Source organism: Drosophila sulfurigaster, chromosome X (genome assembly GCF_023558435.1).
Source record: "Drosophila sulfurigaster albostrigata strain 15112-1811.04 chromosome X, ASM2355843v2, whole genome shotgun sequence".
Classification (NCBI taxonomy): domain Eukaryota; kingdom Metazoa; phylum Arthropoda; class Insecta; order Diptera; family Drosophilidae; genus Drosophila; species Drosophila sulfurigaster.
This window is the reverse complement of record NC_084885.1, coordinates 32,152,073-32,168,234: the sequence shown is the minus strand read 5'-3', so window position 1 is coordinate 32,168,234 and position 16,162 is coordinate 32,152,073. Positions and strand designations below refer to the sequence as shown.

Genomic DNA, 16,162 nt, shown 5'->3' with positions numbered 1-16,162 from the left:
GGCCACTTAATCCACACACAACGCCCAGGCAACTTCAATTCCAATTCCAATTCCGAGTCGGAGAGTCAAGGCAGCCAACTGGCGACAAGGCAACGGCCAGTTCTGATTGGAACGTCATCGAGTGCGGTACACAACAAGCGCTCCACCTTATTTTTTTTTTGTCTGATTGCCTCGCCGGGATCTGTGATTTCGACAGGATGTATTGCATCATCCGATTGCTGTCGCTGCTGCTTCTGGTTGCCTTTGCAGCTGGGCAAGAAGAGCAACGCGATAAACGCGCCACGGTGACCATTGACTTTGGTCTCCTGTTGCGCAATCTGCTGCAGAAGAGCGCTCAATTGTCCAGCGCCAAGGTGAACATCACACGCAACTTGGCCAATGCGGTGACCACGCGACGTCCGATGATGATGCCTACAACGACGACGACGACGACCACAACGACAACAACGACGCCGCCTCCTCCGCCACCTCCGCCGCGTCCCTGGCCACGACCCTATTACGGTTACGGTCCAGGCTGGTGGCCACGTCCTGGCTACGATCTTGGCTACTCACCCTACGACTACGACTACGGTCCAGCTCCGCCGTCACGTCCCTCGCGTGTCCGTCCGCCGCCGCGTCCCGTGAGTCACTATGACTACTTTGACTACGACGTGGACTCGGGACCAGCTGGACCACCACCAACTACTGCAGCGCCACCGCCTCCACCGCCGCCGCCGCCGCCACCTCGTCGTCGTCCTCGTCCACAGTTGCCACCGCCTCCGCAACCGCAACCGCAAGCGCCACCTCCACCACCCCCGCAGCGTCGTCCTCGACCGGGATCGCAGCTGGGTGACCATCTGATCTATCAGTACGCACAATCGACTGGTAAAATAAGCACACTTTTAACTAATTGCCGTACAATTGGATTCTCTCCAACACTTTGCAGATACCTTCTCTAAGCCCCGCTTCTTTGCGGACGAGGTGGCGGCTGCGAATGCGGCTGCGGCAGCGGCAGCTGGCGAGGACGAAGCACCAGCGGGAGATGGAAATGAAAATGAAAATGCTGACGATAATCCCACGGACAACAACGACGTGAATGATGCCCCCGATGGAGCCGACACCGACTCGAACAGCGACAGCGACAGCGACACCGATCAGCAGCAGCCTCCCAACAAATTCCTAGTGAACTATCCGGGTGAGGATTACTTTGTGCAACGACAGCCGCTGGGTCTGGCCAACCCTGGCCTGGGATTTTCATCCTTCAACAGCTTCCCATCTGCATCCGGTTCTGCAATCCCCTCCTCAGCATCTCCAGGAGCGTCGTCGAGTTACTTCTAGTTCGACATCGACATTATCCTGTGCTTACGACTTTTTTGTGTTTTTTTTTTTGTTTGGTCCGCTTCCTTCTTGGGTTTCTGTATATAAAGTTAGAGCACTAAATAAACAAATACAAATACTATACAAAAATAAAGTGTGTGTCTGCTTTTATTATAGCTCTGTGCCTGCAGGGAATGTTTGTTACAGGCAGAAGGAGGAATCTCCGATTCTATAAAGTTGAACAATGTTAACAGACGAGAATATAAAGCCATGTCCGTCTGTCTGTCTGTCCGTCCGTCCGTATGAACACGTTGATCTCAGAGACCATAAGAGATAGAGCTGAAATTGTTTTTCAACAGTACTTGTTATCTTTGCACTCAGATCAAATTGGTCTCAAATTTTTGATACGCCTATTTCCGCCCCAAAAAATCGACAAAAAAAAACTTAATTTTAAAGCTAGACTGGCTAAAGAATGTTGGTATACAGAAGAATAACTATAGTATTTATGATTCTTAAGTATTTGGTTGTGATTGGAAAAAAATTGTAAAAGATATTTAAGAACAACTTTTGTATGGCGCCTATTGCGATGGGATTTAAGCTTCTGTGGCTGAAAATCTGGTATATTTTGGTCTCTATGGTATATTTCTAATGTAATCGATATACGAAATATGACCTTCAGTATATTTTAGTATTATTTACGGTACATTAATGCGGTATATTTTTGACAATCTGGTATATTTCCCACCTGTTGTATATTTCTAATGTAGAACTTCAACGATATACCAACCATGACATTCAGTATATTTTAGTATTATTTATGGTATAATATTTGGTATATTTTTAATTTAATACCGCACTTGTTAAATTTTAAACGCTGGAGTCCCGAATCCAGAATAAGAAAACGCGCCTTGGTATCGTATTTTGAATATCCTAACAATTTTTATTTGTTTTATAATATCCTCAAGAAATATCATTTAATAAGTTATTAACACATAAAACAAATTAAGAGTAGTATTTGAATAAAAAATTGTTTCATTATATATTAACATCATTTTTTTTTTTTTGGTTTTTGTTTTGCTTTTGGTTTGTGGTTTCTTCATTCTTCTCTTGCATTTTTCATAGATCCATTGAAATATATATATATATATATATATTTGTTCATTTTTTGTTGTGTATATATATATTTGTATTCTTAAAGATTTGCCTTTCTTTAATCATATATTTTGTTGTTATGTATAATAGTTGTGTGTTTGAGTGTGTGTGTTAACATCGTCACTTGTCTTTGGTTTTCATTTCATTTTTGGTTTTGGTTTTGGGTTTTTTTTTTTCATTTTCATTTTAGATGAGTTGAGAATATCGTAAAATTTTGATGCTTTATTAGTTAAAGTTGTAAAGATTTGCTAAGTATGTATATATACATAAAAATAATTAAAACTTTATGTATGTATATCGTAATATGTTTGTTTGTTGTATATGCTTGCAATGTTATCAATATATTTACATCAATCATAAACGTTTTCGAATAAATCATATGCAGAAATTCAGTCTTATTAAATAAATCAAAACTAAGGTACTTCATGTATGTACGTGTGTGTGTTTGTGTGTGCGAATGTGATTTCAAATTGCTGGTAAACTGCATCAATCAAACGATCAATCAGTCAATCATCAACCTATCTCGTCATAGGCGATCTCCTCAGTTGTCTCTAGCTGGGTATTGCTAATTTGTCATCTTTTGTCATTTTAATCAACTACATATTTATTGCATTGGACTTGGTTAAGTTAAGTTTCAATCTATCAATCAAATGTGTGTGATCATCTATTTGTGTGTGCTCAATCAGAGTAGTTCTCAAATGTTCTCAAATGTTACGAGGGCACTGTGAGTCTTGTTACGAGTAGGTATGAGCATATTACGATGTGGTATGTATGAATTCTTCCTCATTTATTATGATTGAACATTTATTTTTCATTGTTGTTTCTTGAAACTATTAAAAAATGCACAAGTTTTGTTAACGGAAGCATGTTTCATATTTCTTCTGGTTTCTATTTCGTTTAGTTACTCTTCTTCTTTTTCGTTTTTGGAACTGTAGAAAATCTATGATAATCTATTTGTTATATTAAGTATTTCATACACATATGTTAGCTTCAATTGGTGGTATCGAAAGAACCGAAAGGTGGAAGAGCAAACTCTGGTTTGCTAGTTTAGCTAGTTAGTTAGTTGCATAGTTGGTGCATATGTTGTACATATGATGGCGGTAAAACAACTTTCAACTGCTGCGACTTAGGATATGTTTTTATCGTTTATCGTTTATCGTTAATTAGTTTAGTTTTATTTTCTCTCTTGGTTTTGTTCGAGTTTATCATTTAAGAAGTCATTCTGGTTGCATTCTAATCATGTTTGTTTGTTCCTCGTTTTCATAAAAATATATATTTGTTTTGGATGCTACGAGTATACGAATATATATGTATGTATATATATTTGCATGTACCCAACATATCATCGGTTCTACGAGCATTGATAGATAGTCTCCATTTTAGTTTTTGTTGTAGTTGTTGTGGGTGCATTTGGCACTCAAAGTGATTTTGGGGACGGGCGGGGCGATTGAATACTAAATGAATCGAGTCGAAGGATAATAAAATAAAACAATACAATACAAATTCGGACAGTTGCGACTTAAGATATACTTAAATTGATATGTACACATTCAGACCGTGAAAATGAAATGATAGCAATTCTTATAAGTAACATATTATCGAATAAAGTGTAAAGTGAAGTCGAGTCATTATTTGATATCTTTTTCTTTTGAGTATGTTTTTGGGTTTCTTTCAATCTTTAGTATTTCTACTAGTCTTCATCTGATTCTTCTTCTTCTTGGCCGTTTCTAACCCTACTTTTCGTTCTGTCAGTGCGTATGTTTGTGTGTGTATGTGTGTGTGTGAGTGTGTGTGCGTGTATGTACAGTTGTGTCTTTGCTTGGAATGAAAAATACGCAAAACGTAAACGATAATAGCCACGAACCATAAGACATAATGATATGAATAAGAGTAAGGTATTAAAGTTACATTATAAATCGTATTACTCATAAATACAATAGTTAAGAATTTGTTATTGGTTTTCGCTTTTCGTAGCATATAAAGTGGAAAAGGGTACGCTTTGTATATAAACATTAGAGTATTTTTCTTTTTTTTTTTCCTTTTGTTATTAATTTTTACATAAGTATTTTGCTTGCGTATTATTTTTTCATTTTCTTTACATAAACTTGTTTGACTTTTTTTTGAATAGTATTCGATTCGATTAGTAAATATGGTAAATTTTTCGCATTTCCTTTTTTTTCATTATTTTTTTGGTTTTTTGTTGGGTAGTTTTTGGTTTTTGTTAAGTAAAGTTAAAGTTAATTATTGAATTACAACAAATATCGAATACCGAATACCGCTTAAAAATGAGTTTAGCGCGAGCTTCTAGAGAGTAGAAAGAATAACACATTTCGAATAAGTATAAAGTACTCGGGTACTCGAGTACTCGGGTACCGTTAATACCGTGGTAACCGTAACGATATATGTATGTATAAGGTATATAAATGGGGCATAGCAACAATAACTGGTAATGGCAAAGTCAATAATCATAAATATAATTACATAGGATTGATTGATTGATGTGATAATACAAGTACGAGTAAAGATTCGAGAATCGAGAATCCAGATTCCATATTGCAGATTGTTTTTCTTTAACGGTGTTTCTGTGTTGTGTGTGTCAAAGTGGATTTGATTGTGTGGGTGTTCATACGAAGGCCCCAAAAAGGATTATCTACTTGAGAACGTAGTTCTCTCTCTATCTCTCTCTCTCTCGCTTTCGAAGAGACTCTTTTTAATCATTCCTTTGGAAGCTTATCATTCTTCTCTTCTTTAGTTTTGGGACTTTCCTACAAATATCCACAAATACAACTAACTACACCTCTGCTGTTGTCTCTCTGTGTACCTCTTCTGCCTGCATGTGTGTGTGGGTGTGTGTGTGTGTGAGCAGGAGAGTGCGTGTGTGTGCATTCGAATATCTACGTGCTGTACAGTAAACACACACTCCCCAAAGCACACACACACACACAAACACACACAGAGAAACAGAGTCAGACACAGACTGAGTTGTGACTGCAGAGTGAATTTAGAGCACTTAAAATACGGTCACACTATTTTGTCAATTTCGTGCTTAATAATCTCAAAAATATCTGTGTGTTGTGCTTGCTTCGTATCTTTTACAGCTTTTGCTTCTGCTTCGATTGGCAACCCAACCCCAAAGGGGAAAACGGAAAAAAAGAACGTGAAAGAAACAAATCCTAACCTCAATCTCAATGTCAATCAGCAAGCAACCCAAACACAAGGATTGTCAATCGAATCGAAGCAGTTGCTTATATCAACTTGATTTTAACTATTACTTTGCATATTTATCTAATAATAATCAATATATATGTATATATATATGGATATGTGTGAGTGTGTGTGGGATATTTGTATAGTTATATATTGTATATGTATATGTAGGTCATATGTATGAATTTGTACAGTGGAACCTCAACTACTCTATGGAAATGGCAAGTGGAAATCGAAAAAAACCTCCTGGGCTGAGGCCCCACTGTACGTAACGCTTGTATATATCGTATATATATATAAGTATATAAGTTATATCGTTAAACTTAATAAGTCTAATCATATTTACAGGTATTGGTTTGCCAGATCTATATGCATATTGTAGTTAGGTAGCTTGATGGGCAGGTAAGGTCGGTAAGGTCGGTAGAGTAGATATAGACTTAGCTTGACTTGACTTGAATGGCGTTAAGTTGACTCCGAGTTCGGCTCTGCGCTCTCTCTCTTTCTGTTATCGGTTTCGCTGCAGTATATCAGGAGGTCGCTGTAGTACATCGGGAGGTCGCTGCCGTACCGAGCCAACATAGTGCTAATAACATAGTAAACGAGTATTTTGCTGGGTGCAAATTGTGGTGGTCTGTGTAGGGAATACTCGTCAGGCGTCAGGAGTGAGGAGTGAGGCGGCGGCATATCGAAGTGCTTAGTCATCCCACGTGGGGAACTGTCCCTCGTCGACAAACATGCTAAACTGTCCGGTATACTGATGCTCCAGTGTGCGACCGGATGAATTGCTGGCTGTCGTGCCACGACCAGCTGCTCCAGCTGGTGGCGTTGCTCTCGCATCACCTTCCGATGACTTACCGGACTTGTTCCCAGCACCTGCAGTTGCGGTTGCATTCCTTGATCCGGCCGTCGATGTTGTTGACTTTGTATAGCTATAGCGTTGCTCTTGAGAAACAAATTGTATCAAGTTTAGAATTGATATTTGAATTTTATGTCAAGCACTTCACTCACTTGTTGGCTGCTTGACCTCCTTGCTGGCCCAGACCGGTTCATGCGTCTGATTATACGATTGCTGATCCCAAACGGCCTTCTCATCAACGTTTTTGCTCTACAAAATCGAATTGGAAAACAATTGAAGTTTAGTAACGAAATTGCTAAACTAAATCAGAGCAAACGAATAGAATGATTATCACCAGCGAACTTACATAATCCTTGTCGACATGAAGCTCGAGTTCATCGCTGGTCTGCTCGAGACTGCTGTGCGTGATGCCGTAGTAGAAGTACATGATGAAGCCGATGGACATCCAGACGGTGAACCTAATTAGGGTCAGTATGCTTAGCTTAAATATTAAATAAATGTTAACAGTTATTGCAATAGCCGGAATAAATGGAAGTCCTGGCGTAAGAAACGCAAGTGCATATCTGTGAAGGAAGATGGATAATAGATTTGATTTGAATTACATTTGATACATTAACATGAAAGGAAAGTAAAGCAGACCAGACCAGAGGGAGAAAAGCTTTACCTATTCTGTGGTTGTCTCGATATAATCAATAATATCACAAATATGCCGATAAATAAAATGATGTAAATGAATACGGCGAGCCCGCCGGACCAGCCGATGGCAGCGAACAAATCCAAGAAGAATATGAGACCGAACATGATTCCAACTAGTTTCGTGACATACATGCCTGGGTTTGGTTTGGTTTGGTTTAGTTTCGAGTTCAAGTTGAAGTTCAAATTCGATTGGCGATTGGTTTACAAAATTTTGTTGATCGATTATTGCGATTGCGATGACGATGTCGATGTCGATTACGATGTCAATCATTACAGAGGGAGCAAACAAAAGAAATGAGAGAAAGCATAACGCATAAATCAATTTGAATTTCAAAATCGATGTCGAAGCGTCACCTCTCCACCATTTCACTTACCACTTTCAGAAGTCGCCTGACCGGGATTGATCCAGGGAAAGAAGCCAGGACACAGGTACGCATAGCTATGGATCTTTCGTGTGATAAAATTCAATCCCATCGTATCAAAGGCCGTCGCCTGTCCAGTCGGTCCAGTGGGTGCCCCATGCACACTGCCATAGAACTTATTCTCCGAGCGATCCGACACCAGAAACTGATCGTCCCGTCCCCCTAGGTAACCCTCCGGACTGTCGTCAATGAACGAATCATCCGAATCGGACATGCCTCGCGTCACCCGCTTAATCGTCAACTTGTTCGGCTCCAGCACCTCCGAGGGTCGTGAATGCGGATCACTGGTCGCGGTCCCCGGTGCCAGCGGAGTTCGCAGCTGTGCCGGGAGCAGCTCCACCAGTGAAGTGCTGTGCGGCTGATAGCGTAGGACGAGCACACAGGTGGACACAAGAGTGTAGGCGAGCAGTGTGCCAATCGACATCATCTCGACGAGAATGTCCAGGCGCACAGTGAGCGCGACGAGGGCTGCAGCTAAACCGCTGCCAATTGTTGCCAGCCCTGGGACATTTGTGCGTTGCCACAGATGCGAAAGTTGTCTGCATGAGAGAGGAAGAAATTGAAGGGATGTTCCGACTATATTGCAAATGTTCAAATGCTCACCTGAAGATCAAGCCATCCTGAGCCATCGCATAGATGACACGGGGCATGGGGAACATCGAGCCGAACATGGCCACCGAGAGTCCAGCTGTGGCTCCAATCGCGACCACAGCTCGGCACTTGGGCGCGTTCACATAGGACCACATCTGCACAAGGGCTGCGCCCACATTAATATGATCATACGGCACTGCAAGAGGGAGAGTTATAGTAAGGGGTTTTTAGGGAGCAATCGATGGGAGAAGTAAAGTATGGGATTTTTAGGGAGAAATCGATGGGGAGAAAAGTCCCCATTCATAGACTTTGAACAACATTTCAACTGTAACCACTTACCGACTAAAGTAAGGACTAGACTAACGGTGACATAGGCAATAAGAACAACAATGAGGGAGCCAACAATGGCCTTCGGTATGCTCTTCTGTGGATTGTGCGCCTCCTCGCCGGTGGTTGCGATAATATCGAAACCAATAAATGCATAGAAACATGTGGCAGCGCCCGAGAAGACCTGAAAGAGAGAGAAACAGAGGGTTAAGGGAAGGAAAAGTTGTGAAATAAGGGATACTTACACCACTCCAACCGTAGGGCAGAAATCCTTGATGCTCCGACCACGTTTTAGTGTCGACATAGAAGAAACCAGCGGCCATAACAAACACCCACGTCGCCAGGTTGATGGCATTTAGAGTGTGATTAAAAATAACTGATTTGCTGGCGCCCATCGCCAATACGCAGGTCATGATGAGCGTTATACCAAAGGCAATAAAATCAGGTGGTTTGCCTACGAACAGCAGCGGCAGCGGCAGCAGCGAGGATAAAAATAAACACATCACAATTAGTACGTGTATAATAATAAAATCAAAGTCGTCGCATCATTCTCACCGAATATCGTGCCAATTGACTCGCTCATCGCGTTCGCAATCGCATTGCCAGTCAACGAATCAAAACTTGAACTTAACGCACAGGCACAGGCACTTGTTCCTAATCAAATTAAATCAATAATCATAATAACAAAAGCAGCAAAACTTCAAGCACTTGCTCACCTATTAGATATTCCAATATCATGTTCCAACCAATTATAAAAGCTACAAATTCTCCAACTGCCACATATGAATACATATAGGCCGAGCCGGATGTGTGTGGCACACGAACGCCAAATTCCGCATAGCAAGCGCCTAAAAGAAACACAAAACAACAGCAACAAAAATGAGAAAATAAGAATGAAAGAGGTGTGTGTAAGGTGAGAGTCCTCAGCTAAAGGATTATCCGCACTTCACATCTTCTGCGAGAGACTTTGGGAAACTAATCCTGAATTACTATATTACACTAGTTTGCACTTACTTTAGATTGTCTTTTGTGTGGCAGAAAGTGCTTCATGGAATAGGATAGCACTCAAGACATCTTACAGCGAATCAACATCGCATTGTTCGAATGCGGAAGGAATGCTAACAAGTATTTCAATTCAAGTATTTGCTACGTCCAGAGGTTCTTTATTATCTCAACATGAAAGTCCCTTGCAATACTCTTTAAACCATTACAATTTAGTTTATAGACTTAAGGTTAAACAGTTCTTAACATTCCAAACTTGGATTTAAAAAGAGTATTTTTACAGCGTCACCACTAGTTTTGCGTTATAGTGTAAACACGTAAAAATAAAATTGCTTTAAGGCTCACACTACGTACGTATGTAAATAGTTACACGTTCTCTTAATAACATTGCAACTTATATACTTTATAGTCATCTATAAGTTTAACTGTTTAAATAAAGTAGTTCTTAACATTAAAACCGCACAAATATTTTGATTTTAAGAGAGTATTTTCACTTCCCAATTTACGGTGTTTCCACTAGTTTTGCGTTCTGGAAACTCGTCAAGAATAAACTTCATTAAACACTAATTTGCACATCTGTTTTGATACTACTTGTTTTTCAGTTGTAAAGTTGTACTTTATAGTGGAAACACTTTAAAATTAAACTTCATTAAGAAAAAACACATACTTTCAATAACTTCTGCCACGATAATTGCTTCAAATAATTCTTCTTATTTGACAATGAAAAGTAACTCAGTTCAACTACTCTACAGCTCAGTAAAAGTGTGAAGTGTTGCGTTAATGAGAGCTGTGTTAACGCTGTGCACACTTACCTGAGAATATACTCGCGATCGCCGCTATAATAAAACTAATAATCACACCAGGTCCAGCCATCCTTTGAGCCACCATGCCGGCTACGAGATACATGCCGGTGCCGCAGCAGGAGCCGATGCCCAATGAGGTTAGATCGAGGGTATTGAGACATTTCTGCAGCGGACATAAACGTTAAACGTACTTGTAAATGAATTTGAAGTAATTGTAGATGGCAGATAATCATCTTCGTACCGTTAGCTTGGGCTTTGTGGGCTGTGCGTTGCCATCCTGCAGCTGCTTCACATCCTTGGTGCGTATGAGCTTCGGCAAGAGCGTTGTGGAGCTGACACCCGGTGGCAATGGCACCCTGAACTTGACCTAAAATGAATGTAAAATATATAGAATAACAGATAGGGATGCAGAGAGAGAGAGAGAAGGAAGAAGAAAGCATTGCTTTAATTGGTTTCATACTTGAGTGAACGCCAATGAACTGGAAGCTCTTTTGCGTTCAGCGTTCTGCGTTCAGCGTTCTGCGTCTTTTTTTTGCAAATGAAAGACGCAAGTGGCATTGAGAATCGAGTCCCTCCACAGCGGACAAGAAAAAATATGAGAGAAAATATGTAAAAACCCGGCGGCTGTTTTCCAACTTGCTCGACACATCAATACCCTACATTTCTTACTCAATCGTTTGTCATTAAATATTACAAATATCAAGTATACGTGGAGGGAAATATCTTTCCCTAATTTACTACTTTTTCATAAATTAGAAGTTGCAATTATTAAATATTCTCAATTTCGATACTCAACACTATAAAAATGCACAAAAATAATAAAACTAGAAAAATATCATAAAAAAATCATCAACATTTTTCAACTTCAATATTATTAAGAATCTTATTAAAATTGATATTTTGATATTTTCATAATATTATTTCTCAATATAATTGAAAATATTGTTCAAATCGTGAAATTTTTATATTTTTCTAATATTATCTTGCCAAAATTGTGAAATTTGCATAAAAAGTTTAAATTTACTAATTTATTTTGATATTTTTATGTAATATTATTTTTTCAGATTATTAAGAATGGTGTTTAAATAGTGAAAGTTAAAATTACTTATTTATTTTGATATTTTGATTTACAGTTTTTCCATATTATCACACACTCATTAAATTAATGTACAGCATACCCTCTATGGCGTTTTTCTAGGGTATACTCATAAAAAAAAGAACTTGTTAAAAGTCGAGTATACTCAATGCCAACGGCCATGATAAGCACAAATTGAAATGCCTTTCAGCTGAGCTCCCTTTGCTCTGCACTCCTCCTTCTCCCTTTCTTCCTTCCCCTCCTCCTCAGCCGCCAGTTGCCATCCGTCTCCATTCGCTTGTCCGCTATCTGAGTAAGAGTCTGCAGAAACCACAAGGCAACTCAGCTCAGCTCAGTTCAGTTCAGCCCAGGCCTAACAATCGATATTTGCAACAAGTTTTTTTTTACGGCCTACGCAGCCCGCTAAAGGCCACGAGAAGTCCTGCCAGGAAATGACTACGAAATGTGCCAGTGTGTGTGTGTGTGTGTGGCGTTGTTGCATGCAACAGTGGGCGTCGTGCATGTTACATAACAGTCACTGAATAAACTGAAAGATGCTAGGCCACGAAAACAGTTCAACCAGCTTCTCGTCTCTCCGCCAAGGAAAGGAAAATATGCCAGTCAAATGCAACAAGCACTTGCCTCAAACTCATGCCCCAAAACTGAAGAGAGAGAGTCGCATCTCGCAAGCTTGTTATTAATGGTTGCTGTAAAGCAAAAGGTCAACGCAACGGCAAAGATGGAACATGGAAGATGGAAGATGGAAGATGGAAGATGGCAGCCTGAGCTGAATGACAAACAGCTTGCCACCTCACATCTTGGCTCATCTGAGCAGCTTTCATCAAATGCCATCAAAATGAAACTTGATGCAAACTCAATTCCAAGGCTGAATACAAAGGAATGTTGGCCAATGGGACGTATGCGTAATGTGCGTATGAGTGATATTTTGTGGGAAAACAATTTATGATGTAATGTGAATACGAATGCGAGAATGCGAATGAAAAGAATGAAAGACATCCAAATTCGAATTCGAATTCAAATGCGAATACGATAATGCGAATGAATTAAAAAAAAAAATGAAAGAGATCTCAATTCGAATTCGAACTAGAATTCTAATTCTAATTCCAATCCCAGATGTGCAGCAAGCAATTTTAACCCCAAGTGGCAGCTAAGCCAAGCAACCGTCGAGTTCCCAACTTGTTGAGCTATTTATAAGGACAATCGAGTTACGAGTTACGTGCGCCGCACAGTGGGCAAATCTCAGCAGCAACAGCAGCAAAAGAAAATAAAAAATGTGCGCTGCAAGTGGGAAATTAAAGGTAAAACAAAAAAAAACAGCAGCGCCATTAAAAGCAGAGTCCAAAAAGCTGGTGGACACACAAATGTGGTATAAATATACAAGTAACAATGGGGAACGGGGGCGGACAGGAAGGTTCTCTAAACTGGGTAACTGGGCAACACAGTGGGGAGAAGGGGGTGGAGAGGGGTAACAACGGCGGAGACAGCCAAGCCATAAAGATAACGCAGTACACAGCCAAAATGCTTCCTCAGCTACCCTGTGTTTGCCCCCTCCTTCACCCCCTCTCCTGTCACATCCCCCACTCCTACTTCTGCCCACATACCTAAGCTCAACCTCCCCCCTTCCCCCACTCCATTCGCTCGCAGCGTATGCTCCCAGAGGGTTTTTGTTTTTACGCTTCGGCATCGCTCGCTCAACATCGTCGTCGCTGTTGCTGTTGTGTGTGTGTGTGCGGGTGCGGGTGTGTGTGTGCGTGAGTGTGAGTGTGAGGGAGAAGGGGCACTTGTGGGTGAGCAGCCAGTGAGCAGTATTACAAGCGACTCCAAAGCCAAATGGATTTGCATAAGTCTACACACACACACACACATACATACGAACAGCGCCTCACATGTGTATGTGTAAGTACAAGCGCATCGCTATGTCTCTCTATCTCTCTCGCTCACGCTCTATCGTAATGGACATTTTACGGCAAGCATTACAACAGCAAATTTGCTTCATTTGTACAACACACACACACATTCACGTGGACACATGCATGTTTTTGTGTGTGTGTGTGTGTGCGCTCCATTTTTAGCTGTGACAAAATGAAGCGAAATTCACATTTCAACATGAAAATAACTCTGCATGGACACACACACACATAGAAAAAACAACATACGTATGCATTCAAGTAAGTTTCTTCTTCTTCTTACCTTTTCCAACACCAACAGCAAATCCGATGGCTTCATTGTGAATGGCAACAATAGTGTGTGAATGTGTGTGTTTAACTCTTAATATGTTCACAATTTGTGCGCTCTTGCTGCTCTCCTTGCTCTCCTTGCTCAAGCTGCTCCTTTTGCAGTTGTCGCTGTCGTTGTTGCTGTTGTTGTTGTTGCTGCTGCTGCTGTTGTTTATTGCTTTTGTTGTTTTGTTTGGTTTGCTTTCACTTTTGCAGTTGGATATTTGCTGCTGGCGCTTTGACAATTCCTTCTTGCTGATGGTTTCCGTCTTCCTTTTTCGTAAGCACAGTTCTCCTCTCTTTCTCTCTCGCCTGCTCACTCACTCTCTTTTGCAGTACAGTGTGCGTGCTTTACTCGCCGTGCGTGCGTGTGCGTGAGTGTGTGTATGTTTATGACTGTCTGTCTGCTGCCTGCCTGTCTGTTTGTGTGTATGTGTGACACAGACTTGCACTTGCTGTAACTGTTCCTTTTGTTATTGCTGTCGCTGTTGCTGTTGCTGTTTCTGCTGTTGTTGCTGTTAGTGTTACAGTTGTTGCTGCTGCTGCTGCTGCTGCTGTTATCGCTTTATGTTTTACATTGATTTTTGTCTGCAACGTCATTCTATATTCAACAGTTTTTGAGCTTTTTTGTTGTTGCTGCTGCTGCTGCTGCTTAAGCGGCTAGCGTTGCCTATTTTCATTGGCATCGCGGGTGAAGTGGAGAAGAGAACAATTAAGGGACTTTTTAATTACATTCACAATTCGCAATTCACATTTTCAATTTCAAGAACATCAAAAATTCACTTTCACTTTCGAAAACGGTGGCGCTTACAGCGACGCCGACGCCGACGTCGCTGCTCACTGCCCTTCTGGCAGTTCGGACTCGAACTTTGATAGGGACACACTGTCACTTTCTCTACCATTGGCCCTTCTCTGCATCTGTATGTGTGTGTGTGTATGTGTGTGTGTGTTGTTGCGCGCGTTTGATTCACGTGGCCCACACACACACTTATACACACACACACACACTCAATGCAAATGCAATAATTGCACACACACATACACGAATGCTAAATGCCAACGAAGTGACGAGTGAAAAAAAATTAGCAACAAAAAGCACACTCACACCTACACCGACACATACACACACGCATACAGTTAAGCAGTTACAGATTAAAACAACAACAAAAAAACAAGAAAAAGAAGCGCTTGCAACGGATTTGCAACTAATTTCGAATTAATATCAACTGTATGTACATATTTATATTAATTTTGTTGTCGATTCGAATTTTATTCAATTTTCTCTACGCGCGTCCAACTTCAACAACGACTTTTAACTACAGTTTTGTGTGAGACTCGCAACTCGCAAACTCGCGACTTGCTGCGGCGGCGATTCACTGAATGGAATTGCTGCTTGAATGCTTGCAATTTTTCCGTGTGTATAACTTTCTTTTTTTTCCTTTTTCGGGAGCAAAAAAAAAATGCGATACGCGTTTTCACTACCGTTGCGAGTCGTCACTGGCTTCTGCTGCTGCTTCTGTTGCTGCTGCTGCCTACTATCTCTTCTTCTTTAGAGTGAAAAAGCTTTAGCTACTGCCCTTTAAACACAGCTTCAGTTAAGCCAGAGCGAGAGAGCGAATTTGTCTTGTTGTTGCTATTGCTGTTGCTGTTGCTTTTACTACATTCTAGTCAAAGTTGCCAGACGCCGCAACGCAACGCACAGCAGCAGATGTGGCAACTCCGCGTAAAGCTTTCAAACTTCCTGCCAGCTCATACATACACACACATGTGTATCTATAACAGAGTTAATAGAAACACACACACAGATGCGACGCTTGAAAGTAGGCAACGGTAAATGCAACGACCAATAGCGCAGACGCAACTCTCTCGCTCTCTCTCTCTCACGTTCTTGCTTTTGCTTTCGAATGGTATACAGCCAGCAAACAGACTTTCACTTTTAGTTGCGCCCAGCGGCGCTTCGTTTCACACCCCCAAGCAAATATGCAAATAATTGTGTCGCAGCAATGTGTCATAGGGCTAAAGCTACATCTACAGCTAAAGCGAAAGCTTATGAGCGCACACACCTGTTATCACATGCTCACCTCAACATGTTATTCAATCTCGCATCAACTTTACAATGGCATATGATTAAAGCTCTGGAAAAGCATGAGCATTGCCAGTTTTTCAGGGTTAAACTTGCGCTTACATTATTTTTTGTTTTTTTATGTTTTTGCTTGGCCTTGCACACATCAGCCGCTAGAGGGCGTGTCGGCAGCGTGTCTGCTATGCTAATTGATTATCTCTACACACTAAGTGCAGTGTTAAGCCAAGTCTCCATCCCCCACCACACACACACACACACACACACACATACACACGCACATGCACACACGCTCTTCCCATCTCGGCCACAGTGGAGCAAATATGCGCAAACACGGGTTCAATGCACTCATCAAGAAGGGAAAAACAGATCGCAATACGATCGTACCCCAGATGGGAATAAATATGTACAGACATAT

The 16,162-nt window shown here is 41.0% G+C and overlaps 2 protein-coding genes across 4 annotated transcripts; one reads left to right on the top strand and one right to left on the bottom strand.

The window, feature by feature from the left end:
- Nucleotides 1-114: 114 nt before the first annotated feature.
- Nucleotides 115-1,367, top strand: LOC133848652 (uncharacterized). 2 transcript variants are annotated; one of them, XM_062284295.1, is made up of 2 exons: nucleotides 115-864; nucleotides 926-1,367. In XM_062284295.1, the coding sequence occupies exons 1-2, from the start codon at nucleotides 198-200 to the stop codon at nucleotides 1,315-1,317; spliced, it is 1,059 nt and encodes a 352-aa protein (XP_062140279.1). In that variant the 5' UTR covers nucleotides 115-197; the 3' UTR covers nucleotides 1,318-1,367. The 2 variants fall into 2 exon arrangements, with proteins under 2 accessions (XP_062140279.1, XP_062140280.1); XM_062284296.1 differs by having other exon boundaries at nucleotides 115-847; nucleotides 926-1,030.
- A 1,205-nt stretch (nucleotides 1,368-2,572) lies between these two features.
- Nucleotides 2,573-15,165, bottom strand: LOC133849538 (solute carrier family 7 member 14). 2 transcript variants are annotated; one of them, XM_062285692.1, is made up of 14 exons: nucleotides 15,147-15,165; nucleotides 13,639-14,334; nucleotides 10,594-10,719; nucleotides 10,362-10,515; nucleotides 9,264-9,395; nucleotides 9,103-9,201; nucleotides 8,793-9,001; nucleotides 8,560-8,731; nucleotides 8,233-8,416; nucleotides 7,582-8,168; nucleotides 7,176-7,341; nucleotides 6,858-7,074; nucleotides 6,664-6,760; nucleotides 2,573-6,597 (listed from the first exon to the last, which is right to left on the bottom strand). In XM_062285692.1, exons 2-14 carry the CDS (start codon nucleotides 13,672-13,674, stop codon nucleotides 6,350-6,352), a joined length of 2,427 nt encoding a protein of 808 aa, XP_062141676.1. In that variant the 5' UTR covers nucleotides 13,675-14,334; nucleotides 15,147-15,165; the 3' UTR covers nucleotides 2,573-6,349. The 2 variants fall into 2 exon arrangements, with proteins under 2 accessions (XP_062141676.1, XP_062141674.1); XM_062285690.1 differs by having other exon boundaries at nucleotides 14,901-15,159.
- Nucleotides 15,166-16,162: the final 997 nt, after the last annotated feature.